The sequence below is a fragment of the Acartia tonsa genome, chromosome 6 (genome assembly GCF_053477335.1).
Source record: "Acartia tonsa isolate MP-2025a chromosome 6, ASM5347733v1, whole genome shotgun sequence".
In the NCBI taxonomy this organism is placed as follows: domain Eukaryota; kingdom Metazoa; phylum Arthropoda; class Copepoda; order Calanoida; family Acartiidae; genus Acartia; species Acartia tonsa.
In genome coordinates this window covers 46051311-46068030 of record NC_137265.1, presented here as the reverse complement: position 1 = coordinate 46068030, position 16720 = coordinate 46051311, and the positions used below count along the sequence as shown (strand labels likewise).

The window sequence follows — 16720 nt, the reverse complement described above, 5'->3', positions numbered from 1 at the left end:
CAAAAACCTACAATTTATACCATCTTAAATATTCCAACTTTGACTGGTTTTTGCTCCTATAGTATAAATTACAGAAACAAGGAAAGAGTTATTTATCGCAAGGTATTTTAGACAGCTTTCAGTGGATATTAAGATAAAAAATTATCAAAACCAGTTTTTTTAGCCATAAACATTTGACCATAAATTGATGTGCAACTCTAGTTATGAAAAAAACCAAAATATTTTCATCTGTAGATTTGAATAATTATTAGCGAAAAGTTTTGACACTGTTAGTTTGAACCGACCAATCGAGATAAACAATTTGTGGCTCAATAGTAGTTGAGTATCCACGTGGATATTCAACTTATATCGGGGTCATTTTTGGATTTTCAACTACCAATTAAAATGAACATAATACTTTTTTGGCAATTTATAAAAAAAGGTTACCATTCTCATTACAGAAATTCTCATAAAAGGTTTGAAATGAAAAGGACAATCCTAACATACCTTAATGGACAAGAGATGTAATGAAGATTTGCTTTTGAATATCAATCTAGACTCGATAAAGTGGCTGAAAAAAGCCGTGTGACGTAATAAAAGAGAGATATGAGAGGAGAAGTGGGAAAGGTAACCCCTTAAAAAGAGATGGATTTATTGACGTCACACGGCTCATTTTTTCAGCCACTTTGTCGAGTGGATTTTCAACTACCATAGGCACCAAGTGTAGATATTCAACTACTCAAGGGAAATATGCGTGGATACTCAATTATTGTTGGGGAATTCGTGGATATTAAAGTACTATTGAGCTCAATTTATAGAGTAGTTTTGCTTTTAATCATAAATAAATATTTGTGTATGATTTAACCTTTTTTTTCTATTGTTGTTACATATTTGACAAAGAAAAAGTGATTGAGTGTCATCTGTAATATCCCTAACACAGTTATTGGACCACTGATAGCGCATCGTATTATAGACAGCTTTAAGATGATATTAAAATAAGATATTATAAGAATAATGTTAACCCCGAGGGACCGAAGGCCCGGTGTAACCAAACTGTTATCAATTTTATGATTTTTATTTCATTATTCGTTGAAAATTGTCTATATTAAGATGAAATAAAATGTAGAAATAAAAAAAAATAAGAGGACAAGGGGTTATTCTTGGGTGCCTAAAGGTTTCACTAAAGAAATTATACCCATGTCAGCTTTATGTATCTTTGTCTAAGTGTATGGTTATTCTTATGTGAATAAACGTAATTTAACTGGATGTGTGTGTACCAAAAGATCTCACTAACCGCTGATTTGTTGAAGCTACTCTTTTAAATTAACCTTGTATGTGTCAATTGACTAGAAATTGATGTACACCCCATTGATTATAAACAAAATACTCTGAAAAATGTTGGGGGAAAAGCTTGGAAACTGCTAGTTTGTACTAACCAATCAAGTTTTGTCAACAATACTTAAACAACAGATCTATAGTATAGATGTATATACAGACAACTACCTCCCTTCCTTTTTCAAAGAACTCTTTCGTCTGCTTCTAAATTTTTTTCTTCTACTTGGCTGTGTCAATATAAGCGACACCATTGGTTGCTTTTCAATGACCCAATAGAAAGGTTGCATAAGAATATCTAAGAATGGGAGAACGTGTTAATAAAACTTTGGGTACATATCAGAATAATGTACAGTCCAATGTCCCATCCCACCCTGGTGTCTTTGTAAAATGATGTGCGTGTGTTTATTTGTGTGTGTGTTTGTGTGTGTATGTGTGTGTGTTTATGCCTATTGATATTGATATTAGTATGACAGGTAAACAATACCTCAGACTGTGTCACCAGAATAGTTGGATTGGTCAATAGCCAGGCAGGGTGGGGACACTAGACTGTAAACAATACCTCAGACTGTGTCACCAGAATAGTTGGATTGGTCAATAGCCAGGCAGGGAGGGGGCACTAGACTCTAAACAATACCTCAGACTGTGTCACCAGAATAGTTGGATTGGTCAATAGCCAGGCAGGGAGGGGGCACTAGACTCTAAACAATACCTCAGACTGTGTCACCAGAATAGTTGGATTGGTCAATAGCCAGGCAGGGAGGGGACACTAGACTGTAAACAATACCTCAGACTATGTCACCAGAATAGTTGGATTGGTCAAAAAAATTAGGGTCACTTAGTGAGGCAAAATCATTTTTGTGAAAAATCTTCTACATATAATCGCATAAAAAAATCTACAAAGATTAGTTAAAATCATAAAAGGGTTATTAACATAAGAATTTGTTTAATTTTTTTTAGATTTTATGGGATTTTGAAGGATTTTTTACAAAAAAATTTCGCCTCATTATGAGACCCTAATTTTTATAAAAAGAATCCACCTCAGGGAGGGAGGGGACACAAGACTTCAAACTATATATTTTTACCTCTTGTAGTGGCGAGATTCTCCTTCGATTTCAAAGTCATAATCGAGATTTCCAAGAGCATCATCCGCTTGTAATTGGATGCAATACATTAATACCCAAGGCTGTTAGGTTATGTATTATCCAACAGACAACAAACCCTTTAATAGCAAAACCTTTTTCTGAAGTACTAACTATCCATTGTAATGAGTTGTGCCTGATTATTGAACAAGGCTTTCGTCCGTCTAGACATACCATATTTAACGTCTCTAGTATGACAGCAAGCATGCACGCTTTCATTTATGCTAATAACGCGGGTTAAAAAAAACTTTATAAACTAGTACATAAAGATTTTTCATTCATTGTCTCAAAACTGTGGGAAGTTTTATTTGATCTTGATTAATTGATTCAAACTAGCAGTGTCCAAATAGTATTTTATTCAAAGAAAAGGGTGAACTTCAATTTATCATCCACTGTCTTATCCCTTAAAAAAAATAGATAAAATACTATGCATGAAAAAATTTACAGAAATAAAATAAACAAACATATATTTTGTAAACAGTTAAAAATGTTTTAAATTTATATTATTTATTGCTTTTTAAATATTCAAATATATATTTCTACAATTATTATTCCATTGGTATTTTTATTGTTTCTTTATTCACTAGTCAGCTCTATTCTATCATTTCTAAAAAAAAAGAAATTTTAATATTTATTTGATTTTGAACTTAATTGAGGTAATAAAAAGACCTAATTAAGCATCCACAGATGCGATGAGAACCGGTTGTAATCCAGTGGATATTAATCGGGTTTGAAGCCTTACTGGACAAAGATTTACCTGTCAAGGTAGACGTACCAGTAGATAATGTTTATCACTAAAAATAACAATAATATTATAAATTAATTTTTTAAGTTTTGACAATTGAGACTTGGTAAAAAACTGGTAAAACTACTTGCTTAAAAAAAATAGATATGTAATATGTATATTGACAGTAAAAAATTTGCTATCAAGTTAAGATGCTATTATAGACCTCATTCATTGGGCAGTTCGTTCATTGTTCAAAGGATGTGATAAAGAAGATTAATAGGGGGGGGGGGGTATAGTTATTTTAGCCAGCTGCAAGTATCCGATTGATTTCAGCTGAAACTGATTCTAAGCCATAGTGCAAAAAATCATGTATAAAGAAGAAAGTGTTTTTAGTTTGTCAGTTAAGATTAGGTTAACCACCGAACCGTAAAAGTTCAACGTTTTAAAGAAACTTAGGGTCCCAAGATTTGTTAGGGTATCTCATTTCTTTATGAGAGGGACAAAGCCATTAATTCTTAAAAATGAATAATTACTGACCTAAATAAGTTGTAGGAAAAACAACTCTTGAGATTCTGTCAATTTTTGACACAGAGTTCAGAGATTTTTCTGAATCATTCATGGCCCGTGTTACACACCTGTAATAAAGTAGAATTATCATGGAGGGAGGGGACATTGGACTGTAAAATTTCTGCTAACCAACATGTTCTCTCATTTGTTGAATTAAAAACCTTAGGTGCTTTTAAAGATCTTGATTAAAAACTACCAGGGGCCAAACTTTTCAATCACTAATTTAAAACAAAAGAAGATTCCTGATATATATTTACAATTAGGTATAAAATATGTTTTGTCTGATATTTACATTGTCATTATGTCCTGCAAAAAAAAACACTTTTATAAAAAATTTGCATATAACCTATGTTTTACAAATGAGAGTACTTAAAGTGTAGAGGAAAACTTTGACAAAAAATATCATAGAGTTGTAAAATTTATTTTACAATTCAATTTCTAATAGTTGATCTCAGAGAAGAGGGTTGTATCACTATCCAACCCCTGGGAATCTAATGGGGTACTCCACCCGTCTAGATGTTCACCCCCTTTACTCTAGAAACCTCCCTTGACAAGGGTCTATATCTCTCTAATACATTCTAGGGGGTGTCAAGTAAAATACATCACTAGATTTTAGGAAAATATAAAAAATCATTAGGAAAAACCCTGTGCTCGCCAATCTACATTATATTAATCTATGATCTTAATTCTTTCTTGGCATTATTATTTATTATTAGAGCCAATCTACAATATTTTCTAAATGATCATTTATTTATAATAGTATTTATTTATAGCTGATCTATGCCATATTTTTCTATGCAATTGCACTGTGATCCATAGGTATTAATGTATACTAATGACTTTCTTTATCAATTTTTTTCTATGGAATTATAAAAGTATAATAATATTAATAGCTGATCTATACCACATTATTTCTATGCAATTGCTCTGGGATCCATAGGTATTAATGTATAATAATTACTGACCTTTATTGTTTTTTTTTCGTTGCAATTACAAAATTATAATAATAGCTGATCTATACTATATTATTTCTATGCAATTGCTCTGTGATCCATACTTTTTTAATTTTTGCTTATTAGAAAAAGCTAGCATAAGTATTTATAAATCGACTTTTTGATCTTCGATTTATGAAAACTTTCTGCTATTCTGACACGTGTTAAAACTTTTTTAAATAGTACCAGTTTTTCACTGGGCTTGGACCATATGTGGGGAGTTTGATCAGCCTTCAGCAAGAACATCCATTTCTCACAGTCTCTCAAAGCAAGAATGCATGGAGGCCATTCCTAACTCCCACTTGTTGTAGCGTCCAATAAAGCTTTCAATTCTATTATTTGTTATTCCCCAGCTATGAAGCAGTTCCAGGTGACAGGTTGAAACCTTTTCAACTATGTTCTCTCAAAATATTGGGTTACTTTAATGCCATTCTTTGGCCATTGGAGAAAATAAGTGTGTACTACTGACCAGTACGCCCTTTTGACAGCATGGGGTGGCATGAATGCCATGCATTCAAGATATGATTCACCATGTTTTATAAAGCTGTCCCTAGATATCAATTTCTTTCTCTACTTAAGTTTGATGGCCTTTACAAAGTGGAAATAGCATCCTGATATTTTGGCTCTAGGTAAGACATCTCGAATAGCTTGTATTGACGCAAGTTCAAAGTCTAAATTAACTAAAATCTTGTGGTTTCCAATGAAAGTCTTCAAAATATTGAAAGCAGTTGTGTAACTTTGTTTTGTTTGGTAGCGCATGAGGATGTAGGCAACAGGCACAGCTTTGTCTGCTGTCCTGTTGGTCACCTCTGCCATAACAGCATACAACATCTGGAACAATTTGGACGCCTTTTTGTAAGTGCCATCAATATAAATTGCCTCAGTTTGAGACATTAAGGTCTTTGCCCAGCCAGAACAAAATAACATAATCTTTTTTTCTGCTTCGCTTTCTTCAGCTATATTGGTAAAGTCAAAAAACACTTCATTATCAAAGTGTTTTCTAAAATTACCAATATTGCTTTTCAGCTCCTTGAAGGTAGTAATTTTTTTTGCAGACAGTAGAGCAGTGTTTTTCTTTCTTTTGGACAACAAGATCTTCATTTGTTATCACATAACCAGAACACTTGAATTGTTCCTTTCTCCTTCTTAAACATGCCCACGTTAATTTTCCTTTAGATGTTGAATATGTATAGTATGAAGTGTACTGGTAATTCTTGAAATCTTGTACTCTATTACCCCCCAAGCAGCCTGTAAATTGTGATTCTTCTAATTTTTCATTAGGTTCATCAGGGATAATTACAGGTTGGATTATTATCGGCCCAGCAGCAATCTCTTCAATCTGGGGTGGGGTATCTGCCATACCTCCTGGTTGATTCTTTAAAATTATATTTTATACAATAATCCAGACTGTATATAATTCACAAATATCTTCTCATTAATGTATACTAATGATTGATCTCTATCATTTTTTTTCTTTGCAATATTTTAATATAGCTGATCTTTAATATATTTTCTCTATGCAATTGCTCTGTGATCCATGGGTAGTTAATTTATTCCAATAGCTAATATATATTATTGTTTTCTTTGAAATTATAAATATTACAAATACAATAATATCTGACACGTGTTAAAACTTTTTAACCCTTACAGATCGGGCCCCAATTCCCACCTTAATAGATCGGGGGGGGGGGGGGGGGGGCTCAAAGAGCCCCCCCCTCTATCTCGGCTCCTGGTACAGATAAAGACGTAAAATTTTTTTCTGGTGGTTCATGTGTATTTTTAGAGAAAATTACTTTTTCTAGTCATAGCAGTCAGACCGCTCCTTAGCCGCTTTTTTAGCGGCCAGCCGCTAAATTTTAAAACAGCTGTAGAGCGGCCAATTTTGTAGCTAGGATGACCAAATTTTATGACAAACTTTTATTTTTCATAACAAAAAAATTACTTTTTCTGATCATCGCCGAAAAACGGCAAATAACGGAAACCGCCATTTTCGGTGGTTACAGCAGTAAAACGGCGGTTGGCGGCGCAAATTAATATTTTTATCTGTTTATTATTGCTTAAGGATTTACCAAAAAAAATTATAGGTCTCTAGCTGTAATAGAAGCCACGATATTCATGATATATGTCTGTAGTAAAAGCCGGACAAAAATCGGTCATAAAGTCAGTCAGGGAGCGGTCAAACGGTCATAACACCACTTTTCTCAGATGGTCATTGATATCTAAGTATTCACCAAAAAAATTTTAGGTTTCTACCTTATACACAAAAGTCATAATGTAGAAATTAAGATTTATTTAGAATTTTTTCTAATTTTTTTTGCTACCCAACCGACTTTGACCGGACACCACGACCGTCACAGACCAGATATCCTAATAAAATCAACTCCTGCCGACGTATAATTACTAAACTTAAAAAGTCATGAAGTTACAGCTCTCCATCTTACCTACAAAAAAAATGAGATTGAAAAAACTAGAGGAGGGGGCTCTTTGAGCCCCCCCCCCCGATCTGTAAGGGTTAAAATAGTACCAGATTTTCACTGGGCTTTGACCATTCATAGGGAGTTAGGTCAGCCTCCAGCATGTCTGCTTGAGCAAGAACATCCATTTCTCGCATTCTCTCAAAGCAAGAATGCATGGAGGCTGTTTCTAACTCCCACCTGTTGTAGCATCCGTTAAAGCTTTCTATTTTATTATTTATTATTCCCCAGCTATGTAACATCCTAATGTAGCAGTTCCAGGTTAAAGGTTAAAACCTTTTCAACCATGTTCCAGGCATAGGCTAGGTAGCAATATTTTTAATAAAATTGAAAAAATTGGTGGTCAGCCCCTATTTGAACACAAATATCAATAAATTTAATGGGTTTAAATATTAAATTTTTTGTTCACAAAGGAACTATTAATTAACACCTAAATTCATAATTGTGTTCAAAAAGAAAGGGTTTATTATTTTATTATATTTTCCATATTAATATTGGAAGAAAATACTCATATTTCTGGTCACTAAAGGTAATAAAATAATAAACAAATTTTTTAATTTCTGGAGTTGGTCATTTTTCGTTACGTGGGGGGAAGGGGGGAATTTTACGAGCTCACGGAATTTTTATGACTTTAATATGAATTGAAAATTGAAATCTATTTCCAAAATTAATCACAAAACCTTCATAACAAGAAATCGATGCGATAATTATATTTACATCAATTTATCGTCCATTGTCTTATCTCTTGAATAAAAGTTTTAAAACAATAATGACAACATCCATACATACCAAAATATGACTCATGCAGTCTTAACTGTCTGTAATACGATGCAATCGATTGTCTTCTTAACTATTATATTTTTTTAAAGATACCAAAACTTATGGTAATTTAAGCATAATATAAATGTATTATTTTTGACAAAATTATACCTATACGTCAAAGTTTATATACAATTGAGTCCATACATACTAACATATTACTGACAAGAATGACAACATCCATACATATTAAAATATTTTATGAATTTTATTTTAGTCATGTTTATTTTTAGGGTCTTTAAAAGCTAAATCTCTGAGTATCCATTAGACTGACTGAGTTCTGCCTTTATAAAATAATAAGACTGGTTTTCGCCTATTTTCTTAGTGTTGGGGTTCTTTAATTTTGGACTTGATTTGAAATGTTGTATTATAGATGAGTGTGCATTCACTTCTGTATATAATCACGTTCACTTACTGTTACTTACACAAAAAGACAAAATAACAATTTGATTCAAGACATGTTGTTTTTTCAATTATGAGAAATTTGTAAGAAGTGAAACTTGTAGCAGGCTAATATAACGACACCCCTATCCAGCCCCTTTAACCTGTCCAATCCCCTTCTACTAGGTAAACGAACTAACAAATAAATTATGTCCGTTAAAGCAACCTAAAATGACGACTATTTATCTCCTGCCATAATATGCATGTAATAAGCGGTTTTCATGATTTAAAATGTAATTAAAATGTGGAAGGGAATGTTCACCAAGTACATGATAGTAATTAAAGTTTATCCATATCGAACCATTAATCAGGGAGGGAGGGGGACATTGGACTGTAAATTATAATAGTATTTAGTGATTGAAAATACGTTCTTTCATTTTTTAATTGATGAGGGTTAATATTGTTTATCTTGATTGGAGAATGTAAATCAATTTTTTAACCATTGTATTATCCCTTAGGAACCAAGGTTAGGATACAAAATAAAGAAAAGAATTGCTACATTTATAAATTGCAATAGCCATTCTCCGCCCATTTTATACAACCCCTCCCCCCCCCCTCCCCGATTTACCGATTTCCTGACCCCTTTGATTTTATTATTTCCTTTACTTTAGCTTAAATCCAACCCATGTATCTAAAGGGATAAGACAATGTGCGATACATTTATGTACATCCTCAATGTTAAATTTAAATTAAAAATTTAAACAAAATTACCTCTTCTTTACCACAATCCCCTCTTGCTACGCCCATTCAAAATCTTCAACCCTTTCTTTTCATATATATATCGTCAACCTTTCTTAAATAGGGGAGGGGGGGAGACTAGTGTAAAATAAACAGCCCATTGCCCCTCCCTTTTTTTGGGGGGGGGGGTTATAAAGGTGTCACATGTCAACCTATCTTAAGAGTAAAACCCTTCCCCCACCCATATATGTTTGGTATTGACCTCTAAATGCCACTTATTTTAAAGGGTATGTAAAGATAAAATTTTTTCATGCTATTAGTATTAACAAATTAAAAATCTTAAAATTTTCTAAATACTAAATATCGAAGATTGATTTTACGGCATTAGGTTGCTTTATAAAGATAATTTACATTTTACATTTTACAAATTTGTAATTTAAAATTAAATTGTAGGTTGGCGACGAACGAGAGATGGGCCAGCCAACCTGAAGTTACTTGGATACTAAGGGGAGAGGCGGATGTCAACAGAGGAACTCAACTAAAAAAAGAGTTGAAGAAACGGCGGCGCAACCGCCGAAAACCGCCAAGAAAAGGCAAAATAAATTTCAGCGGGAAACGGCTTATCTGAAGGTAATGATGAAATTACATTTTCTCGCATACAGCCCCTTTATTTTAATGCCTTTCTCTTCCTTTTCAATGCCTTTCTCTTTCTTTTAAATGCGTAATTATTTTTATATACGCATAAAGTTAATTATTTTTTAATATTTGCAGTGTTAACTGTTAACTTGTTAAGTCATTTTTTATACTTATATTGTGAAAGTTTTGAAATTGAATTATATCTGCATTTGCATTATGAAAAATACTAATTATTATTATTTATTAGCTTAATTTATTTCAGTATAAATAATTAAAAGAAATTAATAAAATATGAAATCTAGACCCAGCAGAAGGAGCCTGCGAATACAAGAACATCGTCAACGACTTGACCCAGGTATAATATATATTCTATTTATTTTTAGTTATTCCAAGTGTAATATAATGAATAAATAAATATATATAATAAATAAAAAATGCGTCAAAAAATCTAAGCTGGATCTTTAATTAAAATGTATTTTTTTTGGCTTTTATGGAACTAATTGTAATCTACAGAAGGGAAAATCACTGGGGATGTACATCGATCTATCGACCACCCTCCTGAGAGATTTTAATTTTAATTTTGATTTAATTTATTAAGGTCATGCTCAACAGGTTATCAATCAGATGGGCAACAACAATAATGTTGGTATTGCTCCCCATCAACCACCACAGCCGCCCCCCCCTCAACAGCCGGACCCCCCTCCACAGCCCCCCCCCCAGCCACAGCCACAGCCAGACCCCATTCCACAGCCCCCCCCCCCAGCCACAGCAAGAACCTCAACCTCGTCGTAACGTACCTATTTTCAATTTGACAATAGGTGCGCACGCCACCGTCAATATTAACAATAATCAATTTGAATTCTATTTACCTTAATATTTATAATTTTGTAATATTATTTCATAATAGAATTCAAATTGATTATTGTTAATTTTGTAATATTATTTGTATTTACTTTCTATTTTGTGGTGTTATCCCCCCCCCCCCGACTAAATGACTGGATTAGGTTAGGCTTTTCTCAAATTTATACCCCCCTCCCCCCCCCCCCCCGACTAAATGACTGGATTAGGTTAGGCTAGGTTAGGTTATATGGCTAGGGGGCCGAGCGCCCGCGGTTATTTGTATTGGTGGGGGGGGGGGGGGGGATAAAAATTGTAAAAATCTATTTTGTATTTTGTATATACTATTTTTGATATATTTATACTTTATTTACTAGAATTCAAATTGATTATTGTTAATTTTGTAATATTATTTGTAACTTTGTTTGTTTTTTAATTTCAACTTTCTATTTTGTGGTGTTATCCCCCCCCCCCCCCCCCGACTAAATGACTGGATTAGGTTAGGCTAGGTTAGGTTATATGGCTAGGGGGCCGAGCGCCCGCGGTTATTTTTATTGGTGGGGGGGGGGTTATTTTTATTGGTGGGGGGGGGGGGGGGGGGATAAAAATTGTAAAAATCTATTTTGTATTTTGTATATACTATTTTTGATATATTTATACTTTATTTACTTGGAACCTCGTAAAAGTGTCGAACTATGACGTCAGAAAAAATTAACAATTAACCAATGAGAAGCCAGTATTCACTGTAATTGACCAATGGTAAAATATATAGCGGTCTCTCATTGGTTAATTGTTATTTTTTTCTGACGTCGTAGTTCGACACTTTCACAAGGTTCATTTACTTGTCAATTGTCATTTTGATAGTCTTTAATTGAAATAAATTTGTGATAAAATATAATTATTTTTGATTTAATTTAAGTTAACACTTCGTTATGTATGTCCGACATTAAATTTATGATTTAAAAAATATTTCTATAATTAGGGTCGGTCCGTCTGTACATGTGACCTTAATCTGACCGTCAGAGATGGATAGCTTTTTTAAGTCTATCTCTAGGCTTCACAGACTTATGTCATTGTCAACGATATACTAACTTTAACAAGTGAATATGTTTCTTTAAAAACACTTAAAACTTTTATTGCAAAACCGTAGCAAAATGGTTTAAAAATCTTTTTTAAGTACCTAGCGAAGCAACAAAAAGAAAACAACTTTTTTTATTAAAAAAAAGAAAGGGCGTTCATTAAAAATTTACTTTTTCTTAGTTACGACGTTCAGACTTTACTTATAGAGTTGCTGTGCTATTTTAATAGAAAAATATCCTGTTTAAAGGAACACCCCCATGTCTTGTATACTTGTACAAAATATACATACACCTACATAAATAAACGTGTGCGAATTAAAATGACCAACTGGACTTTTAGGTATCAAAGCTACTCTATAATAAGGAGTGTTCGTAGGAACATTTTGGGTTACGTAAATTCCTTTGCTATCAATTTAAGATATTATAACCACTGCTCTATAACTCACTTTATCTGTTAGACACTGACAAATGTTAGTTTTTTATTCTGTTCTAATGGATGTTGTCATCCTTGTTAATTGTTTTCCTTGCATTGAAAATTATACTTTTTTGCCCAATAGAAATATTTTACCCCTCTTTCCATCTCTCCAAGGACATTTATACAACTTTGCTTTCATGTATTTTGTTTTGTTATTCTTGGGGGGGAGGGAACAATATCATATCATTATATATCGTCAACCTTTTTTTTTTGGGGGGGGGGAAGGGTCAACTTAACTCACATAAGAAATATGAGATCTTATTATTTTCCCCGCCTATATTTATGGCTTTCTTACAGTATTATTACTAATTTACTATTATCCTTCATGAGGGTGGGGGGGGGGGGGGTGTTAATAGACCCGTAGCGAAGCTTTTCTATAACTAGGGTCGGTTTTGCTTTGACTCTTCTGACACTAATCAAATTACAATCTGCTGAACTGAATAAGATATTTTTCAGTTTATTATATTCTTATGTTAAAGTAACAGGATGTCTGTCTGTGTCAAAAAAGAATTTGTTTAAAACTTTTTCTTTTAATCTAAGAAATTCTTTGTCTGTCTGTGTGTTTGTGTGTCTGTTTGTTTGTACCGAAGGGTCTTGCTAACCAATGAACAGCTGAAAAAAATTTGTTTATGCAACTTTTTCTTTTAATCTAAAATAATAAATTTAATCTATATAGGAATGTCTTGAACAGCTTAAGATTATTGCAGAGGAAGACAGCAAAAACCTTTTTGCTGTGATATTCCGGGAAAAATTGAAAAACCGAGCCATCAAGAATATGTTGAATAATGAAGGTATGAAATTTGTGGGAAGAGGGGGGGGGGGTGGGTTAATGTAATTATTACCAATAACCAACAAATGTACACCTTTTCATTCATGACTCCACCTGTACATAACCAACAAATATTTAAATATTTACCTTTTTCATTTATGACTCCACCTTTACATTATACATGAAGACGTATTTGGGGGGGGGGGGGGGAGGCGTGATTCAAGTTGAAAACAAACATTACAGTACCAATGATATTTGGGGGGGGGGTGGTAGTGGTTATATGAAAAGACGTACCCCGCAGGACTATAGATAAAATGGGGGTGGGGGTGGGAGTATTTTAATATTATACATGAAAATAACTGTTATATAAATGTAAGATATACTTTATTTCTAGGTTGGAGGGCCGTTATCTTCTTACACCCCTACACAAAGATGTACTTCACCGGGATCATACTGAACAAGATTCCACACCCAACTTCCTTGGTGACACAAGAAATAGCAAAGGAAGTTTTAGGAGCAGGATACCTGGCATGTAAACTGCTTGCCAGAAGGTTTGTTGAGATACAGATGGCAGTCCCTGCTCCAGACCTTGAAGATACAGTAACAGAATCAGATCTTGCTGCCGGCGTAGAACCAGAAAAAGAGAAAGCTGCCGGGGTAGAACAAGAAAAAGAGACGGCTGCCGGGGTAGAACCAGAAAAAGAGCAAGCTGCTGGGGTAGAACCAGAAAAAGAGAAAGCTGCCGGGGTAGCACCAGAAAAAGAGAAAGCTTTGACAATAGGTAATAATTTTTGTTAACAAGTTACTTAAACAAGGATGACAACATCTATAAAAGCAAAGCAAATAAATTAAAATTTAAAAAAATAATAATCTAACAAGGAACACAACAAAGTGAAGCACTGAAACAGTAGATTAAAGTCAAACTAGTAGATCAAACTTAATTAAACAAGGATGACAAACGGACATTACAATTGTATATTTTTTTAATTTTAAACAATATTCTTAGGAAGTTCCCGTTCCAGGATGTTACAAGTACTTGAAATTGCACAAGCTGCGACCAGAGATAAACCTAAACCAGAGACAAACAAAGAACGACGCCATGATAAACTGGAAAGGATATTTACGGGGCTAGAACAATGGAGAGATGGATCTTGGGAGTATGTGCTCGAATTGGCACAAATTTTTACAAAGTTCACCCACACACCTGACTTTAAAAAGTTGAACAATAGCAAAACCATCTCTATTCGCATATTTAACAATTGTATTGTAAACCTACCATATTACAGCCAATACCCGCACGCTTTACGTCAATTGGCTTCCAATTTAGTATGCCTCCCTGTGTCTAATAGCAATGTGGAACGCATTTTTAGCCAGTTGAAACTACTATACTCCAAAAAAAGGCTAAGAATGAATTCCCCATTAGTTTCTGAACTTATGTTTTTAAACATAAACAAATGTCTTCCTGCAAGGAACATTACTTATTTCCGTCAATAAAAATTAAAAGCTGGCAAAATGTATATTTGTAATTTTGTAAGTAATAAATGTATCTTATTTTGTGTGTATAAATATATAAAAATGCAAATAAATTGAATAAACTTTTGAATTTTGTGAAATTTAGTATTAATTAATTTTAGTAGGTAACAAGGATAACAAAATCCATAGTAGCGAATTATTAGGATGACTACAAAACTTCATTTTTAATTCTATTAGACCTTAATGATAAAGTAAAGAAACATCGTGAATATAAAAAGATAAGAATTTATATAATTAAAAATGCGGACATTTTAACAATTGAAATTGCGCGGTTTGTGTTAATGGTAGAAAAATTCTATAAATTTCTCTAAATATTTAAGTGAAATACATATACTGGCCCAATGATGATACACATAATCCGCCTCCCCCCCCCCTCCCCAAAAAAAAAACATTTTAACCAAAGTACAGGAAATGAGGTTAAAAATTGAGCGAAAACGTACATAGAACTTAAGAGTTATAGGAAAAAGGGGGGGGGGGGGTAATTATTCCATTTATTAATAAAAGTTTTGAAGGAGGGCCATGCATACAGGAAATGAGGTTAAAAATTGAGCGAACAAATACATATAGAACTTAAGAGTTATAGGAAAAAGGGGGGGGGGGGGTGTATTCATTATTCCATTTATTAATAAATAACCCAATAGTAATACTTTAATAACAAGGATGACAACATCCATATAAGCGAAGCACTGAAATTGTAGGACAAACGAACATTAACACTTGTATAGTGTCAGAACTGAATAATCACAATATACAAGTTGAAGAAAAAATTATAAATTAGTTGAAAAACTGCTTGATAAAGGATAATGTTTTGGACATACTTACATTTTTTTGAAGTTGATTATAGAGTTGCTTTGCTTGAAACATTATACTTTAATTATAGAAAAACTTCGCTTATAAAAAATTCTCATAGGGAGACATCATATATGAGGGGAGGGGGGCTAAACGAAGCTTTTCTATAATTTGTCCGTCTGTGCTCCATTAATTCATGCATACTAGTATTGTTTAGATTTAGAAAGAGTAGCAACTATGTAATACTTTTTGTTTATACTTATACATTTATGTTAATGTTTAATTGAACTACCATTTCGCTTTTATGGATGTTGTCATCCTTGTTGATATAATCCCACCCCCCCCCCTTTCATATTATTGAAGGGGATGGGGGATTGAGAGATTAATGTAATTAACAGCTCAATTTCTCCTCCCTCCCTATTGTAGACAGACAGTTTTCCGCGGATATTTAGATAGATAATTGCGATGATAAGATTACTACGGATTTTAAAATATAATAATCTTTTTAATGTAAATATGCTAACCAACATTATTTCATATCTATCGAATTGTATAATAAGACATTTTTCCGTGGATTTTAGGGGGTTTCGTTGACTAGTTATTTATCGCATCCTATTATTGACATTTTTCCGTGGATTTTAAATTTGAAACAACAAAATTATAACAGGAAAAAGGTTAAATTAAAACTAAATAGAATTATATTAAGATAGTTGAGATGTTAAAAACTAATATTGTGCTAAAAGTAAAATAAAGTATTCAAATTTAAATTATCATAATCTTATATAATTATAGTGGTACCCAATCGCGTTTATATGATTTTCATATCTATTGCATTTTATTACAGACAGTTTTCCGCAGATATTAAGAAATAAAGTACCAAAATTTGAATAATTATAATGACACCCAAACTTGTATAAAACTTGAATTATTAAATATATCTTGGAGAGATTTGGTGTTTTTAAATAGTAAGCAGATACTCATATCTCTCTCATATTTTTATTGCCCTAATTGTAATTTGAATATTTGTAATAAAATTGTAAAATCATAATGTTCATGAGAAGTTTAGAGATTAGTAATAAAGGGTTGGAAACTAAAAAAATGGGATATTTGGGGCAATAAAATCCTGACCTGTTTTTTTAATATTTTTTTATGGCCAAAATATTGAAATTTCCAGTCAATTTCACACGTCCCTAAATATCAATATTTTAAGGGTAATTAACACCTTTATGTTATATTTTTATTAAATTTCTACCTAGCCTATGCCTGCCATGTTCTCTCGAAATATCAGGTTACATTAATGCCTTTCTTAGGCTGTTGTAGAATATAAGAGCGCACTATTGACCAGTATGCCCTTTTGACAGCATGGGGTGGCATGAATGCCAAGCATCCAAGATATGATTCTCCATGTTTTATAAAGCTGTCTCTAGATATCAATTTTTTTCTCTTTATCT

The 16720-nt window shown here is 33.0% G+C and overlaps 2 protein-coding genes and 1 long non-coding RNA gene across 3 annotated transcripts in view; 2 read left to right on the top strand and 1 right to left on the bottom strand.

Moving 5' to 3' along the window:
* Positions 1-2903: 2903 nt before the first annotated feature.
* The window catches only part of LOC145322794 (gamma-aminobutyric acid receptor alpha-like), a 115963-nt gene continuing 102146 nt past the window's right edge, over positions 2904-16720 (bottom strand). Inside the window, exons 20-22 of the mRNA XM_080165062.1 lie at positions 3718-3815; positions 3211-3247; positions 2904-3060 (exon numbers count right to left, since the gene is read on the bottom strand). Coding sequence (XP_080021188.1) covers positions 3030-3060; positions 3211-3247; positions 3718-3815 — 166 coding nt within the window. The 3' untranslated portion in view covers positions 2904-3029. The remainder of the gene's footprint in view (positions 3061-3210; positions 3248-3717; positions 3816-16720) is intronic.
* LOC145323404 (uncharacterized) lies at positions 7515-11080 on the top strand. Its single transcript, XR_013880953.1, has 3 exons — positions 7515-9781; positions 10090-10142; positions 10386-11080. It is a non-coding gene; the product is annotated as an uncharacterized LOC145323404 (long non-coding RNA).
* On the top strand, positions 12835-14560 carry LOC145323403 (uncharacterized). The gene is made up of 3 exons (XM_080165823.1): positions 12835-12969; positions 13342-13728; positions 13954-14560. Exons 1-3 carry the CDS (start codon positions 12954-12956, stop codon positions 14439-14441), a joined length of 891 nt encoding a protein of 296 aa, XP_080021949.1. The 5' UTR covers positions 12835-12953; the 3' UTR covers positions 14442-14560.

Bases quoted from the DNA above. Each gene is read 5' to 3' on its own strand.
- LOC145323403 (XM_080165823.1), top strand. The intron at 13,729-13,953 runs GTAATAATTTTT...CAATATTCTTAG, and splicing joins AGAGAAAGCTTTGACAATAG to GAAGTTCCCGTTCCAGGATG.